The sequence below is a fragment of the Perca flavescens genome, chromosome 6, assembly GCF_004354835.1.
Source record: "Perca flavescens isolate YP-PL-M2 chromosome 6, PFLA_1.0, whole genome shotgun sequence".
Taxonomy (NCBI): Eukaryota; Metazoa; Chordata; class Actinopteri; order Perciformes; family Percidae; genus Perca; species Perca flavescens.
In genome coordinates, this window is record NC_041336.1 from 31,728,451 (window position 1) to 31,744,438 (window position 15,988).

Here is a 15,988-nt window from a genome sequence, read left to right on the forward strand (position 1 = left end):
GACCATTGCTGCAGCACTCCACCAATAAGGCCTGTATGGTAGAGTGGCCAGACAGAAGCCACTCCTTAGTAAAAGGCACATGGCAGCCCGCCTGTAGTTTGCCAAAAGGCACCTGAAAGATGCTCAGATCATGAGAAACTAAATTCTCTGGTCTGATGAGACAAAGATTGAACTTTTTGGCGTGAATGCCAAGCGTTATGTTTAGAGGACACCAGGCACCGCTCATCACCTGGCCAATAGCATCCCTACAGTGAAGCATGGTGGTGGCAGCATCATGCTGTGGGGATGTTTTTCAGTGGCAGGAACTGGGAGACTAATCAGGATTGAAGGAAAGATGAATGCAGCAATGTACAGAGAGATCCTGGAAGAAAACCTGCTCCAGAGCGCTTTTGACCTCAGACTGGGACGACTGTTCATCTTTCAACAGGACAATGACCCGAAGCACACAGCCAACATATCAAAGGAGTGCCTTCAGGACAACTCTGTAAATGTCCTAGAGTAACCCAGCCAGAGCCCAGACTTGAATCCCATTGAACATCTCTGAAAGGATCTGAAAATGGCTGTGCACCGACGCGCCCCATCCAACCTGATGGAGCTCGAGACGTTCTGTAAAGAGGAATGGGCGAAACTGGCCAAAAAGAGGTGTGCCAAGCTTGTGGTTTCATATTCCAAAAGACTTGAGGCTGTAATTGCTGCCAAAGGTGCCACAACAAAGTATTGATTAAAGGCTGTGAATACTTATGTAGATATTATATTTTCGTTCTTTATTTCTAATAAATTTGCAAACATTTAAAAAAAACTTTTTTCGTGTTGTCATTATGTGGTATTGTGTGTAGAATTTTGACGAAAAAAAGTAATTTAATCCATTTTGGAATAAGGCTGTAACATAATGAAATGTGGACAAAGTGAAGCGCTGTGAATACTTTCCGTATGCACTGTATATTCTGATACAATCTCTAATTACAATTATGAACCTGAAAATGAGCATAATATGGCCACTTTAAAACTTTACTTTTCCATGGAAGAGGTAGACAAGAGCCAGACATATTTAATGTTGTGTAGCCTACAGTGAGTAGAGCTTTACCTACTGTTGATAATGCAGTAATCCTTCCGGTTTTATTTTTATTTACTGATGACATTTGTGTTTGAGCATTATTAAAGGGTTACTGTAGTTATTATGATAAGGCACATTAGTTTGTGGGGCTCTAAGAATTACAAAATAACTTTAAACATCCAACAGCATCCCCCGTCTGTGATTAATGTGAATCACAGATGTTTTCTATGGAACTACTTTGTACTACAATCCCGATGAAATCCAAATCAAACAATTAAGCTAATGTTGCATTATGTTTAAGTCCCTAGCAGTGTATGGTGCATACAATCCACACTTTGTACAGGTTTATTCACCACTAAATATGGGAGCTTGACTTGTGATACTTTTGATACTTGGTAGATTTTAATGGTACAAATTCTGTACTTTTATTGGAGTACAACTCTAAGCAGTATATTTCAATGTTTTTATCACGTTTTACATCTTGGTGCTTCTTTGTACAGCACTTTGGTCAGCTTAAGGTATGTTTAAATGTGCTCTAGAAATACCCTTTACTGACTTATTTACTTACTTGCTATATTTCCGCTATAGTACTGCTACATGTACTAAGGAAGACGATGGCTTGGAGAACTTCCTCCAGTACTGGTCATTTCTAATCTCAGGTGAGCCGGTGTCTCTGTTGAACAGATCCTGCCGACTCTCAACATGCTTAGCTCGCCTCTGGTGGGAAAAAACGAGACATGACACGTGCAGCACTTGATCAGGTGGAACTGTATTAAATTCCCTTTCAGGTGGGCAGATCCAGTGAAACAAACAGTTTACTAAGGACAGACATTCTGATCGCTGCTAACAGGTGATATTTGTCTTTTAACATTCTTATAGGTAAGACACTCTTTATATCAGGAATACACTTCATATTCAAACAAGACAGGGTTACTTACTGTATATAAAATTGTGCAAGATAGCATTTGATGAGACATTCCTAAAGAAGTGACAAAGGTTACATAGAAGAAAATTTTACTTTTCTGCATTGGAATGTAGGGTTTATTTATCACACACACACACACACACACACACACATCCAAACACTCATAAGTTAGTGTTATTAGTAGCAGTAGTGGTAGCAGTAGTCATACATTGGCTCAGTGGAGTTTTAATGTCCCAAACTACGAGCGGAAACGCCAAATACTTGTCAATTTTAGACTAAAGAAATAAAAAAAATCGTGATTATCAACACAAAATATTGGCAGATCTGTTATGTTGTTAGCCTTTAAAAACCCAAAACATATTCATGTTCCCGCCATTTACCCCAAAATAAATACAGCACAATCCACAGTAAGGAAAGTCAGATTTAGCTAGCTCTCTCACTCTCACTTTCACTCTCACTCCCACTCCCACTCTCACTCCCACTCCCACTCTCACGTTGGATGTCATGTGAAGGTGTGCTTCTCTTATTTGAGGGCTTGCCAGATGATGATGATGAAGATGATGAGCACCAGCGACAGCACCATGGCCAGCATGCACATCCTCTTACGGGACTTCCTCTGCACACAACAAAGTATCATGTCAGAGTTAAGAGACAAAAAAGGAAGTAAATCTTATCAGCGTTTTACATGACAGTGATGTAACACTGGCTGGGGACAGGATATCACATTGAACGTATTAATCCTTGTATACCACAGGAATCATTAAGGCTGATGTTATTCTACATTATTCTTATTGTAAAAAAAAAAAAAAAAAAACATGAAAAGATCCAAGCCAAACATGTGTTAGTCCGTCTATTAATGCTTTTTTGACTTCCATACCCTGTATGCCTCAGCTCCAAGCCCATTTTTCCTACTGATGATGTAAATCTTTGAAAAACAGATCACACATTAGGGATGGAACTGTTTGGTCCGACAGTCACGGTTCGAGGCATTTATGTATAATTTAGTCCATTTTAACCTCAAAGTTGCAGTCAAAAAGGCATGTGCGGAAATTTTTTGTTGTCCTCGGGTCAAACTGGACCCGTCTTCAAAGTTTCTATGTCAGAAATTTGGGTTTCTTTCAACTTAATTGCCCAAAAATAGCATGGATGGTTCCATACAACGCTCTGTGCAAGTAAAATGCAGGATCAGTTCACTACTTTCATTACATTTTGGGTGTTTCATTTAATTTGATATCATTTGAAAAGAACAATTGAAATGGTTTTATCCTAACTAAACGTCAACATACGTTCCTCTAAAACCTTACTATTAGTCAAAATAATCATCTCAGCTAGATATAATTTATCTATTATATATTAACATGACGAGCTCTATGGCACAGAGAAATAACATATATGAGGCACACAATACTTAAGTTAGTATCAACTCATTGTTGGTTTGGTGTTTTCATGGAATGTAGAATATCGCCGGACTTATTCTTTAACATGCTTGAAAATATTGTGGATTCTTTATTATATTATGACTTGCATCTTTAGCTGGCTTTGCAAATGTATTTTCATGTTAGTGCTTCCATTATTTTGCACAGCCCCTCTATCTTACCTTGTAATGGGCTGCCTTCTGCAGCTGGACGGCCCCTCTGTCTACATGGACCTCTGCACTCTCCACGTTGGCCTCAATGGTGTCTGTTAATCAGAACACACATGCACTCTCACATCCAAATGACGTGCAAAGGATCAACTCAACGTTAAGGTTAAGTGTCTCGGGACTTACCAATCATCTCTCCTTGATCGTGGATCATCACAGCCAGGTCCTTGAAGATCTGGTTCACATCCATAATGTTGGCCTGGAGAGGACAGAAGCAAGAGGGTGAACTTTGCGTGACAGTGTGTTACGGTGTTTGGTGTTCTAAGCCCCCGACGTCGCCTGCCAGGCAGCGCGGCAATGGTTATGTTTAGGGTTAAGGTAAGGGTTAGCTTCCTGGAAGCCGACGTTGGAGGCTTAAAACTCCATTGAGCGTGTGTTACAGTGTCCCTCCTCCTGTGGGATGGGGTTGGTACCTCCAGCTGTTTGATGTTAGTCTCTCTCTCCCTGATGATATCCAGGTCCTCCTCTGTGATGGTGGGCTCCTCAGTCTGAGTCTGGCTCTGGTTCCACTCATCTTCCCTACACAGTAACACAGTTCCAACTTTTTTTTCAACTACAACTTTTATACGTAATTAAAACTTTAATATACAGCCTAAAATAACATTTAAAAAGGCCAAGGTTAAAGTAAAACAGAAACACACACAAAAAGGTAACTCTGTTAAAGTAACAGAAGAAAAGACGCAATCAGATTGCAGATACATTTAGTAAAAATGGGGATTATTAGCAGGATAACCGTTACATTACATAATACATTTAAAAACGAGAATGAGAATGACATACTGTAGCCGAGAGTTATGAGCTGCGACTATATTTATAAAGTTATGTATTGGTTAGTCTGGCATTGCCAGACCTTCTTCACAGTGCTACGGAGGAGGGTCTGGCTAGTCCACACAGTATTCCGGGACGGGAGAAAAACATGCTCTGGTTTATTGGCATTTCTTTAAACCAATCACAATCATCTTGGGTGTCACTAGGCACCAGACGGAGCAACGGCGCCTCTGCAAAATAGCCTCTGGAAGGAACTTGTTTTGGTGGAATGTGTACATTCAAAAGTTGTTTTAGACGTGCAACAGAAATATCAGATTGGACAGATAGTCTAGCTAGCTGTCTGGATTTACCCTGCAAAGTTCTGAGGAGCAGTTAACCATAGTCCTCAGAAATCCACCGGAGTTTAAAGGGGTGATAGAATGCAAAACCGATTTTACCTTGTCATAGTTGAATAACGACAGTTCGGTGGGTAAATAGGACATACATAGAAGCTCTAAATCACATTGACACCTCTTTACTATGAAAATCTCATATTTTGAAACTGCCGCTGAAAACAGGCGAATCTCAACAAAGCTGGAAGCTTACGTAAGCACCCCAAGACCTGTACCTTTGTCACGCCCATGGGTGTATTAAGAGAACGGTCACGCCCCAACATTTACATAGGCTACACAACTGACCTGAGATCAGGTAGTCTTCTGAGTCTAGATCGCGCAGATCTTTGCTATTCCATTACAAAATTCACTTCTGAGACTTTTTTATGCGAGAAATCAACTATGTAGAGGTCAAATATGGGCCGTTTTACGAAAATGTATGTCTAATTGCAAATTTTGTCCGACAGTGTGTCGGAGTTCAGCGGCCAGTGCTGCCTGTGTAGTTTTGTTTTTACAGCATACAGTAAGAGTACAGCTTGTACATGCCAAATGACAAAGCTGCCACATGTAGGGTGCTTTATGGGAGTTTGGGCGAGACAAGGTGCGAACTGTACTGTATCATACCATACCATACTAAACCATACACAAAGAGTTTGGGGATCAACAGGGGCCCAACAGCAAAGCTTTGCCCTGAAGCCCACTAATACTGCCCTACAAAGCCAAAGAGCAGTATCAGCAAAAACGCCAAACTGAGAAAAACAGCTTTTTGTGTTTTTCTTACACCAAATATAAGCATCCAATTAAATTTAACAGCAAAGGGTACAATTAGATAGATCAAAGGGAGGTGAATATTAAACATTTAGTTTTTTGACAGTCAGGCAAAATTTGGTAGTTTTATAGGCTATACTGCGCTTTGCCTTTGCATTACTGCGTATACTTACATGGCTATACAATAACATATAGCAGTAAGTGTAGCAAGTGATCATAATCACTTGTTTATATCATAAATCAAATCAAATAATTTATTGAGGAGGCACTTACTACATTTTCTACAGATTTGCTGCTTGATGCCTTAACAATGGCCCAACTCCATCATTTATAAAAATGTATGTAAACATATATGAACAAAATCAATTGGGAATTCTTGTAGACCTTCATGTCAAGCAATATTGCATTGCTGCACACCAAAACCTTTGTACACTGCTGCTTATAGTATTGTCAAAGTACAGTATATGTTAATTATTACCAAACTATTACTATTATATTATATTTATTTATATAATATTTATTATATTATATATACTGACATTATATAACAAATAAAAAACACAAGCGTTATTAGATTCATATATTTTAATTGTATCACAAAAGTGCTGTCTTTTATGGCCATCATTAACGTATTGCTTTTATTTCAGTTTGGGAATAGGTCATGTCAAAAATATTTCATACGATATGATATAACTTATTGTCAGCCAGGGCTGAAACTATCGATCATAGTGATCAAGTTTTGATTTAAGTTCTGTGTGTGTGTGTGTGTGTGTGTGTGTGTGTGTGAGAGTGAACTTACGTTGCTTGCCGTGAACTCCTCCCCTTGAGTCTGGGCTGGGGGCGGGGGAGACGTCTCTCTCCAGTATTTTAAATTTGTACTGCAGTAATTTTTTTTAAACACTAGCTGTCAGTATAACACGTTCATTTTGACCTTTTTAAGGTAATTTCTCTAAGGCATTCCCCAAGGTATTGTTGCTATTCCAATGCTGTAAAAAAGCTAATGCTAGCTAGAAAGAGCTAAACAGACACAACTGACAAAAAAAAGGGTTAAGAGGTTTAAAACTTACCAATTTTGGTTGCCTTGTTGTTTAAGGCAAGTTTCACCAGCATTTTTCCACGTAAAAGTGAAGCCATTTTGACAGTTCCTTTCTTCTCTGAGAGAGGTTTTTATAGCATACAGTAACTGTATGCTATAAAACTTGACTCATGCCACTTAGCTAGTTGCAACAATGTTCATATTGATACAAAGGCAAACTGCAGTATCATAGTGAAACCAAGGCAGACTGCAGTACGGGCAGATACTGCATTCTGCCTTGGTTTCACTCTACTTTTCTATACAAACTGCAAACTAAAAATGTAAATTTATATAAGAAATTTATTAGGTAGCCATATGAAATTTTAACAGATTGAAGAGCAGATCCTCCACTTGTTATTTGTGCCAAAATTTGTTTAGCCTTTGTAGGGCAGAATAGGTCAATTCTGCAATGGTTAGTGCTGGAAATTAGAGATACCGTTTTTCTTTTATTTATTTATTTTTTAAATACATTTGTTGATATTAATGAATATTTAACAGTTTCAAAACCTTAAAGTTCAGTTTAAAAAGAGATCTTAAATTTGGTTACTAAAAAATGGCAACTGAGACATGTACAGTACTGGCATTTTATAGTTATAGTAGTATACAGTGTCAGTGCTCTCTGGTGGACAGACTATGTAATGGACATACTAAATGACCTCAAACATAGCTTTGGCTTTCTGTACTGGCATTTCTCATCACTTAGGTTGGCCAATACATAGCTTGTATTTCTACAACAATCTAAAAGCTGATAATATTGGCAGAGCCAATGTATTGGTCTACTGGAAATGTCTCAGTGTAATGTGACATTTTACTTTTGGATACACAGAAAAATATACTAGCAATGGTCCATGTGGTTGTTTGGTGGGGGTCCATCCCAACAAAAAAGGAACATACTTTGGCCTTACTGTGGCTGTTTCACACCAAATTGTGTAAAGAACAGAATGGTGGTTAGAGAATGGCCTGAAGGTATCATATTAAAAAGGTCCAATGTGTGGGAATTTCTCCCATCTAGCGTTGAGATCATCTATCGCAATCAACTCTCTCGCGCCACGCACTTCAAAGTACATATTACAGCTATGGTAGCCTTCACGATTTTTTCTAATTTTGAGAAATTTGGATTTAGAATACGTGTGTGCCTCCGTGTTTCCTTCTTCAAACTTGCCGGGGGCCGGGAAGCTACGATACCCATTAGCAGCACCTGTGAGTTTATCATGTGAAGGTGAAAACGTGAAATGCGGAGCAGTATGTCCTGTATGTCCCTTACCAGCTAACGTAGTTCAAGATGGAGCATGAATATGGATCCAGTGATGCCAGTAGCGCGTTACTCTAATCCGACCACTTTTTTCAGTAACGAGTAATTTAACGCGTTACTATTTCCAAACCAGTAATCAGATTAAAGTTACTTATCCAAGTCACTGTGCGTTACTATTTTTGTCATTTTCCTTAGTAAAAATATATATATTTGCTTTCTTCTTGCGTCTCGGGGAGTGAAGTCACGTATGCGTCAAGTCACGTTTTCAGCATGTGGACAGGTACCACGCAGCGACACAAACGTAAACAACAATGGAGGGAGGAGAGAGATGTGTGTTTTCTAGCTGGAAATACAGTCACTATTTAGAGTTTGTGTCAGCTAAAGACAGCAATATTAAGGTTGATTGTAGACTCTGTGCTGGTGGCGACAAAGTGCTATCTAGCTACAAAAACACTACATAAAATTTTAAGAACCATTTGGAGTCGCAGCGCTGCAGTCAAACTTACAGAGCAAGTCCCAGCAGGTGGAGCGAAGCATAGAGCAGGACGTCCCCCACCACCCAAACAACAAAAGCTGGACTTCGGTGCAAAACCAGTAAGTGGGGGAGAGTTGAAGAAGTTGGTCGGGCAGTTGGCCTATGTTGTAGATGAAATGCTGCCCTTAAACGCGGTTGACTCGCTCTCTTTCGTGCCATTATAAACCAGATCCTACTACTGGCGATGCCGAGCTGCCTCACAGTAAACTGGTTGCCATTTTTATGTTGAGGCTGTGGGGGTGTTGTCGAAAGTTGCTGAATGTAACTAATAAAGTAACTTGTAATCTAACTTTGTTACTTTTAAAATCAAGTAATCTGTAAAGTAACTAAATTACTTTTAAAAATCAAGCAATCTGTAAAGTAACTAAATTACTGTTAAAATCAAGTAATCTGTAAAGTAACTGAGTTACTTTTTCAAAGTAACTGCGGCAACACTGCGTCTACCCCAGTTCATGCGAATGCAAATGTTAAATTTCAAGCCAAAAGGAACACTTGGAATTGATGGTGGTGGTAAATATTCATGAAAAAGGACATGTTTGTGAACGGGCAACACAGATTTTGATAATGAACAACTAAACACGTTACACACTGGACCTTTAAAAAAAAAAAAAAAAAAAAACACTGAGGAAACTTACTTTTCAAATGTAACCAGCTGTTCATTCACATTGCCTCCATCTCCCTGTAGACAGTAACACAAAAAAAGTTCAATCAACATCAGCTCTCCACTCGCATCACTTTTCCATCATGCGTGCAATAATATTAGAAGTAACTGAATGAATAGCTATGTGTTTAAGAGTAATGTTATTGGTTGTATAGGCTCTACAGCCCTTGTCCAATGAGAAGCCTGGTAATCACCATGACTCTGGAGCCAGCTCGAGCTCTGGCCACCGACTCCTTCTCTTTCTCAGCAGCCCTCCGCTGCACCACCTGGAAGTTGTTGAGGGCTGCGGAGAAATCGCTCATCAGACGCTCCTTCTGCAGCTTCTGCTGCCTCTGGAAGAAAGAAGGCAGGAGAGAATGAAAGAGCATTTCAAGGTTTCTTCAATGTTGAATGTTGTCATGTCACAGACACCCAAATAGGAAAGGGCATTACGAATTTTCATTTACTGTGTGCATTAAAATCGTATAACATAACATAGGAGCTGCCAAATATCTATTCCGAAGCTGTAGGGGGAGCTCTATAGAGAAACTTGTGAGCAAAAAGCGAAGAACGGTGAAGAAATGGCCAAAACTGCATAGTGCCCCTTTAACAACGTTAGGGCATATCGCATATTTTCCTCAAATCGTGCAGCCTTAATAACTACCCTGAAATTGTGTCAGATGCCCTATAGTGTAGCAATATTTTCATCTGTATCATCTTTTAGTCTAATTTGTTTAATATGTAAATAAGTTGTTTCTTTCTAAATGATCTGATAACGTTGTGTAGTCATTGGTTTCACCTTCCTTTGACTAGTTTATAACTGAACCCATTATTACTGAACCCAGCCGTTACGCGCAGCGCCGTCACATCCTGCGCCACACACCACCGCAAGTAAATTCTCAACCTGTGGGAAACACTGTACTTCCTTCATTCTATAATGAACTTCTTTTTTTTTTACTGTTACCAACTTCATAATTATGGCACTCAAAATAATTACAAAACAAACTCAAACCTCCGATCTGTTGAACATCTCAACTCAACATAATATGACAGAGGTTCAGTGATATGGAATGCTTTACCATCAGATTTTTCAAAGCTAACACTTGTACAATTTAAGAAAGCTGTTAAAAGGTTTGAGCCTATGGAATGTCTTGTAAACAACCCACGTAACTCCTAATATTATTTTCCCTTTCATATTCATTCTGTTGATTTGATATAGTGTGTCATTTTAGTTAATTACTATTATTACTATTTTAGTTTCTTTCTATTTTAATTGGAGTATGCATTGTACCACCCCAACACCTTAAGCAGATTTTCAGTCTTTCATACTATTCGCTACCGTTGTTGCTCTTACAGTTTTTCTTGATTGCTTTGATGCAGCAGTCAACTCAAACTCCACATTTTTCAAAACAGTTAACACCCAGGCCGACAGTGGCAGTCATGGTCAAAATGACACATTTTGTTTGCAAAAGGCTCTAACCGTGCCAAGACATTTAAAATATGCAACAAAAGCTAATTCTGCCTTCAAACAACACAACTTGCAAACAAGTGTATGAGCTCTTCCAATCAACCATTACACAGTGGACAACAAAATACTAAATACAGCACTCAGTGCAAATCAGTGCACCATTGCTTGTCATTGTAGCCTATTACTGTACGGAGCTTTCATGCCAGTGCCATTTGTTGTCAACTTTGCCTTCTTGCAAAGATTTGGATCCAGAATCAGAAATGCTTGAAGCTAATTTTATTTAATCCATTGATTCTTATTTTTCAAACTGTGGCTGAAAACTGAAATACTGTCAATATTCCACAAAATACTAAATAAAATCTATTAGAATGTAAGAAATTAAGAAAATAAAATATATTACAGTTAAGTATCAACATCTATTACTGTAGAGTACAAGAAATAGCCACTATTGATACTCCGTCTCTTGTGTCTTGACGATGGGGCCACATGGCCTAACCCTGCTGACTGATCTATGGGGCCTCATGGCCTAACCCTGCAGACTGATCTATGGGGCCACATGGCCTAACCCTGCTGACTGATCTATGGGGCCACATGGCCTAACCCTGCTGACTGATCTATGGGGCCACATGGCCTAACCCTGCAGACTGATCTATGGGGCCACATGGCCTAACCCTGCAGACTGATCTATGGGGCCACATGGCCTAACCCTGCAGACTGATCTATGGGGCCACATGGCCTAACCCTGCAGACTGATCTATGGGGCCACATGGCCTAACCCTGCTGACTGATCTATGGGGCCACATGGCCTAACCCTGCTGACTGATCTATGGGGCCACATGGCCTAACCCTGCTGACTGATCTATGGGGCCACATGGCCTATATGCTAGTTGAAGATTTGTGTGAAGGAGTGTCAAACAGGTGCTTCAGTGATTTCATACTGATGTTGGTAGTTTCTAATAGTTAGGAACGGATGCTTTCTGTTTGGTTACCATAGCTAAAACAATGGAGTTTGGACTGCTTGAATTACATCAGTGTTAACTGTTCTGCAAAAGGGTGGGGAAAATGTGTCAATCCAATGAGAGAGGGTTTACACATTTGCAAGACATGTCTTCTGCTCTGCTGAGACAGTGATGATGAAAACCGAGTGGATACCAGTTTCTTTAAGCACGTCAAAGGAATCAAGAAAAACTGTAATACTACGTCATCTTTCAGCACCGCGTTCCATACAGACACTACAGGGTGATTTTTGCGTCGGTATCCTACGCCGAGAGCCACTGACCAAGCGTCAGTATTCGACGAGTTGGGAATGAGGAGGGGTTGTCTATAGACTGACCTGTTCTGATGGAGAGAGTGGTGGGGGCAGTGACCCCAGCTCCTTCAGGTGTCTGTTGGTTTCTTTAGCCAGCTGGTTGGTGTAGTGCTGGAGCTGTTGGCTGCAGGGGAACACAAACACTGCTATGATCCACGTTAACGTTCAACTGCTCACACGCTTGCTCAAATAATGACAATACGTGAGATGACCTGGGATACTAATCATCCCAGGCCAGTACTGTACTTACAGCCTTTCCTGGAGCTCTGAGGTTTTCTGTCTCGTCCCCAGCTGGTGGAGGAGATTTTTGATCTGACCAGCTGCGGGGAAAATAGAACCACTTAACATGCAGGTCTTTTGGAGAAGTAATTCATGCGTAAAGGTGTTAACTATTGATCTGGTCTTAACCAGGGTTTCTACAGGTTTCACCAAATCAAATTAAAGACTTTTTAACACCATTATGAATGAAATTTAAGAACTATAGCATCACAAAAAAAAAAAAGGTCAGATGTGAGAGTCTGGAAATTCCCCAATTTCCTCCTTGGCATGATAGGACTGGTGTCTAGATTGGCTGCAAAATAAGTTGCATGTTGGTCTCATTTGTAGTCGTAATACAGCAAATTCTATTTGGACTAGTGACAGAAAGAACTACAACACCACAGAATAAAAAAAATAACACATTATAAAAGCGCTGCGGGAACATTTCAATGAACATTATGTAGCGTTAAACTGACATAGGACAATTAAGATCTGTTGGAAATTAAGACTTACACACAATACTTCAGCGAATTTAAGACTTTTTAAGGCCTACAATTTTGATTTTAAAATGTTAGACTTTTTAAGACCCTGCGGAAACCTTGTAAACGGATTGTTTTCTGCTGTTTGAGACCCAGTGGGCACTCACAGTTTTGACTGATCTTCTGGATGTTGGAGCTGCATGTCTGGATAAGGCTGCCAAAGTCCCTTGGCTGGGACCAGCTGCTGTCGGCGCTCATATAGGACATCCTGGCTGTAGACCACCAGCCTGTCACACAGCTAAGGAACACACTCTGAGGAACACAAACTAAACACAGATGCAATGAAGAGAATAGAGCACATTTAGTCACATCAAATTATGTCTCTATTTCAATGAATTTCAGTTATTGTATTGAAATAGTTTGAACTATATAGTGTTATGTAGTCCCGCCTCAACAATATCAGTGAATCATATTTCACAGAGATAAAAAAAATTGCATAAATACGTAGTCAGGAGCCTATAACATCTGGTTATAAATCTTAAATGTTCCAACATTTGGTGAAAAACTTCCATTCGCGAGAGGTTTATCGGTGCTTATCGACTTACTGAGCCTATAATGACCCTAAATGTAAAGTCGTTGTAATTTTTCCATTCATTCATTCATCTAATATGATGGTACAGAGCCCAAAAAAAATAAAACGTTATAACGTCAGGTGTCACTGCCCTTCTCCCCGTCTTTTTCACAGTAAGAGAACGACGTAGGCCCTTGCCTGTACAGTTACCTTCCAATAAAAGAGGCTCGCACAAAAACAACAACAGAAATAAACAGAGGCAGGCGCGAGCTAAATCCAAGTCATCACGTGGATTCACCTTACAGGCAATTCTGAAAAGAAAATAAACCTACGAGCGTACTAATACAAGGTTTAAACCGCCTTTCTTTGGGTACTTAGTCACAAAAACAACTGTAACGTAGGCTTTTTAACATTTTAAAAACGGGATAACCCTGATATCCACAGGCTTTAACATGTCGCCGTGTATATCGTGCATCAATTTCAGCCTAGATTCGGGTTCTACTGTTTTGTATAGCAGGTTAAATAAACATCCCTGTCGGTTACTAATGTTAGCAATGTCCACAGTTAATCTCTTACTTTGCAGTGAAGCTGACGCCGACAGTGTCTGTTGCTCCAAATGCCTCAGATAAGTATTTCTAGTCCACACATCAGAGCCCGTTTGCGACGTCACACGTTCAAAGCACTAATCCGACGTTATTTTGACGCTGCATTCACTGTCAATAGCAAATAGTGGTCAACACAAGATTGGCGTGAGCTATAGTGCAATTTCATGTGATAATTACTGCTGGCAAAAAACTTCCGCTAAAGCATAGGTTTAATCTACAAGAACCTCAAATGTCCATCAAAGACATTCTACGTTGACTCAGTGTGATGGACCAGTTAGGCCTATCTCTTGGAATAATCCCGTGCCTGTCCCATGACTTTCACACTGACTCTAATAATAATCGTAAATGCAGCAGCGTGCAGTCGTGCATGTGACAGCAGAAAAAAGTCAAAAGAACTATAATTGCAATTACCAGCAGGGCTTCAATGCAGAAATGTTGAGGGCAAGGTTCTTCTAACCTATAAGATGTATTCTTTAAAATAAATAAATTAATTAATTTTATATATATATATAGTGATTGTTGATCTTTGACTCTTTGACTGTTGTAATTATTGTGAGCTCTGATTATTGTTGTACATTCAGATGTTTAGGCAATGTTGGCCTGTGTTTAGTATGCTTTTTACTTATAGTAGGATAAGTTAACAAGTTACATCATAATATTATTGATTTGAGATACTTTAGATACATTTGTCTTTAGTTAAATAATTAAAATGCTCCCTTGTATGATATAATAACTATAAGGGCTTTACAGTAAAAACAAAGAATAAAAAAGTAAATAAAATCCGAAGCATAAAAGATAAAATAATTGCTCATTACAACAAAATATGCCTGTTTGGTTTAGCCTTCTATTGCTCTATTGAATAAAATGTAGCCTACTTCCTTTCTGTACTACTTTACATTTCTGAACTATGCAAATGTAATGTAAGGTATATGGGAATATCCATGAAGCTCTGTGACTGTATTAGGGTGTTATATTGGACACTGTGATGTTCCATCACACAGGAGAGCTGCAGTTCAGGGGAGGTTATAATCCCATCCAAGAAAATCAAAGCTCTGTGTTATCCAATACCGTGATGCAAATTAAGTGATGCAGTGATCACAACTTCAAATGAATCCACTTAAAAAAAAAAAATCTTTACACAGTTCTCTTTACTTTTTACACAGCTTACATAGAAAGTACAGTCTGCAGAACATTTAACACAAATGTAGGCGGCCGACTATGGATTTCACCTGAGAGTCTTCTGCTCACGGCATTCTCAAGCTTTTTTTCAGATAAAGATTTTTTTTTTAAGATGTAGGCTCATTCAGATAATCATTCTAAGTTGACCATAAAGAGGCCCACCAGATTGATTGAAGAAAACAGTCCAAGCAGAGAGAATATGAGACGCCAATGAGGGAAGGGACAGACTATTAAACAAGAACTGAGCGTCTCAAATGAAATAACAGCAGCGATTGTGGATGATATCATCCATCATAGCCTAGACTAGCCAGACATGAGGGTTCAACCTAATGTGGGCAGATAAACAGTAGCATCAAATAGGAATGTCTTCCAAAGGGAGAGCAGGTACTGTGACTACAGAGCAGTACCCTGTGCTGCATACATCAACAGCTGACTGACATTGCTGACATTGCGTGAAAACAAAAAGGGCTGCTGGGTCTTTGTGCCGATCACGTACAGGTGCTCTTTGGATACTTCAGGTGCTTATTGTACTTATTTTGGATACTAATACTGTGCCAATTCCATCTTGTGAAGGGCTTGTTGCATTGGTAGAATCTGGTCTCAAATTCAAGGCTCCTTCAAAAACAATCCAAGGCACAATGTAGGGTTTGTGACAAAATGTAAAATGCCTTTATTTTAGAGTAGGGAGTTGTGAAAGTTGTAAGTATGGAATGTAATTTGATTCAATATTAATTAAATTAATAAATACATAAATAAATAAATGTACCTATGAAATACATCCTGGCATTTGAAAATAAGTGGAAATAAATAGAGGCAAATAAATAAATGTGACATTATGAAATAAAAGCTCCCTGAAATAAATAAATGTGGACTTATGAAATAAAAATCCTCTGAAATAAAAGTAAAGCCTATTTATTTATTGAACTATATTGACTCATTTAGATATTTATATTTACATTTATGTATATATTTACTGCATCATTAATTTATTTTAGGATGTATTTCATAGGCAGATTTATTAATTTATGCATTTAATCAAATGGCATTCCATATGTAAGTAAGGTGGATGTCTGGAAAGAAATCCGAATA

General features: G+C 39.0%; 1 protein-coding gene across 1 annotated transcript; it reads right to left on the reverse strand.

Annotated features, from left to right (window-relative positions):
- Positions 1–1,804: 1,804 nt before the first annotated feature.
- On the reverse strand, positions 1,805–13,994 carry stx12l (syntaxin 12, like). The gene is made up of 10 exons (XM_028580502.1): positions 13,692–13,994; positions 12,712–12,870; positions 12,058–12,127; positions 11,832–11,931; positions 9,246–9,383; positions 9,026–9,069; positions 4,035–4,140; positions 3,748–3,820; positions 3,577–3,659; positions 1,805–2,595 (listed from the first exon to the last, which is right to left on the reverse strand). The coding sequence occupies exons 2-10, from the start codon at positions 12,809–12,811 to the stop codon at positions 2,503–2,505; spliced, it is 807 nt and encodes a 268-aa protein (XP_028436303.1). The 5' UTR covers positions 12,812–12,870; positions 13,692–13,994; the 3' UTR covers positions 1,805–2,502.
- Between the last annotated feature and the right edge of the window lie 1,994 nt (positions 13,995–15,988).

Excerpts from the sequence above, each read along its gene's own strand:
- stx12l (XM_028580502.1), bottom strand. The coding sequence starts at position 12,811 with ATGTCCTATATGAGCGCCGACAGCAGCTGGTCCCAGCCAAGGGACTTT. Across the intron at positions 9,070-9,245 it reads GAGCTGGCTCCAGAGTCATG|GGAGATGGAGGCAATGTGAA; the intron begins GTGATTACCAGG and ends TACTGTCTACAG. Across the intron at positions 4,141-9,025 it reads CAGCTGGTTACATTTGAAAA|GGAAGATGAGTGGAACCAGA; the intron begins GTAAGTTTCCTC and ends GTTACTGTGTAG.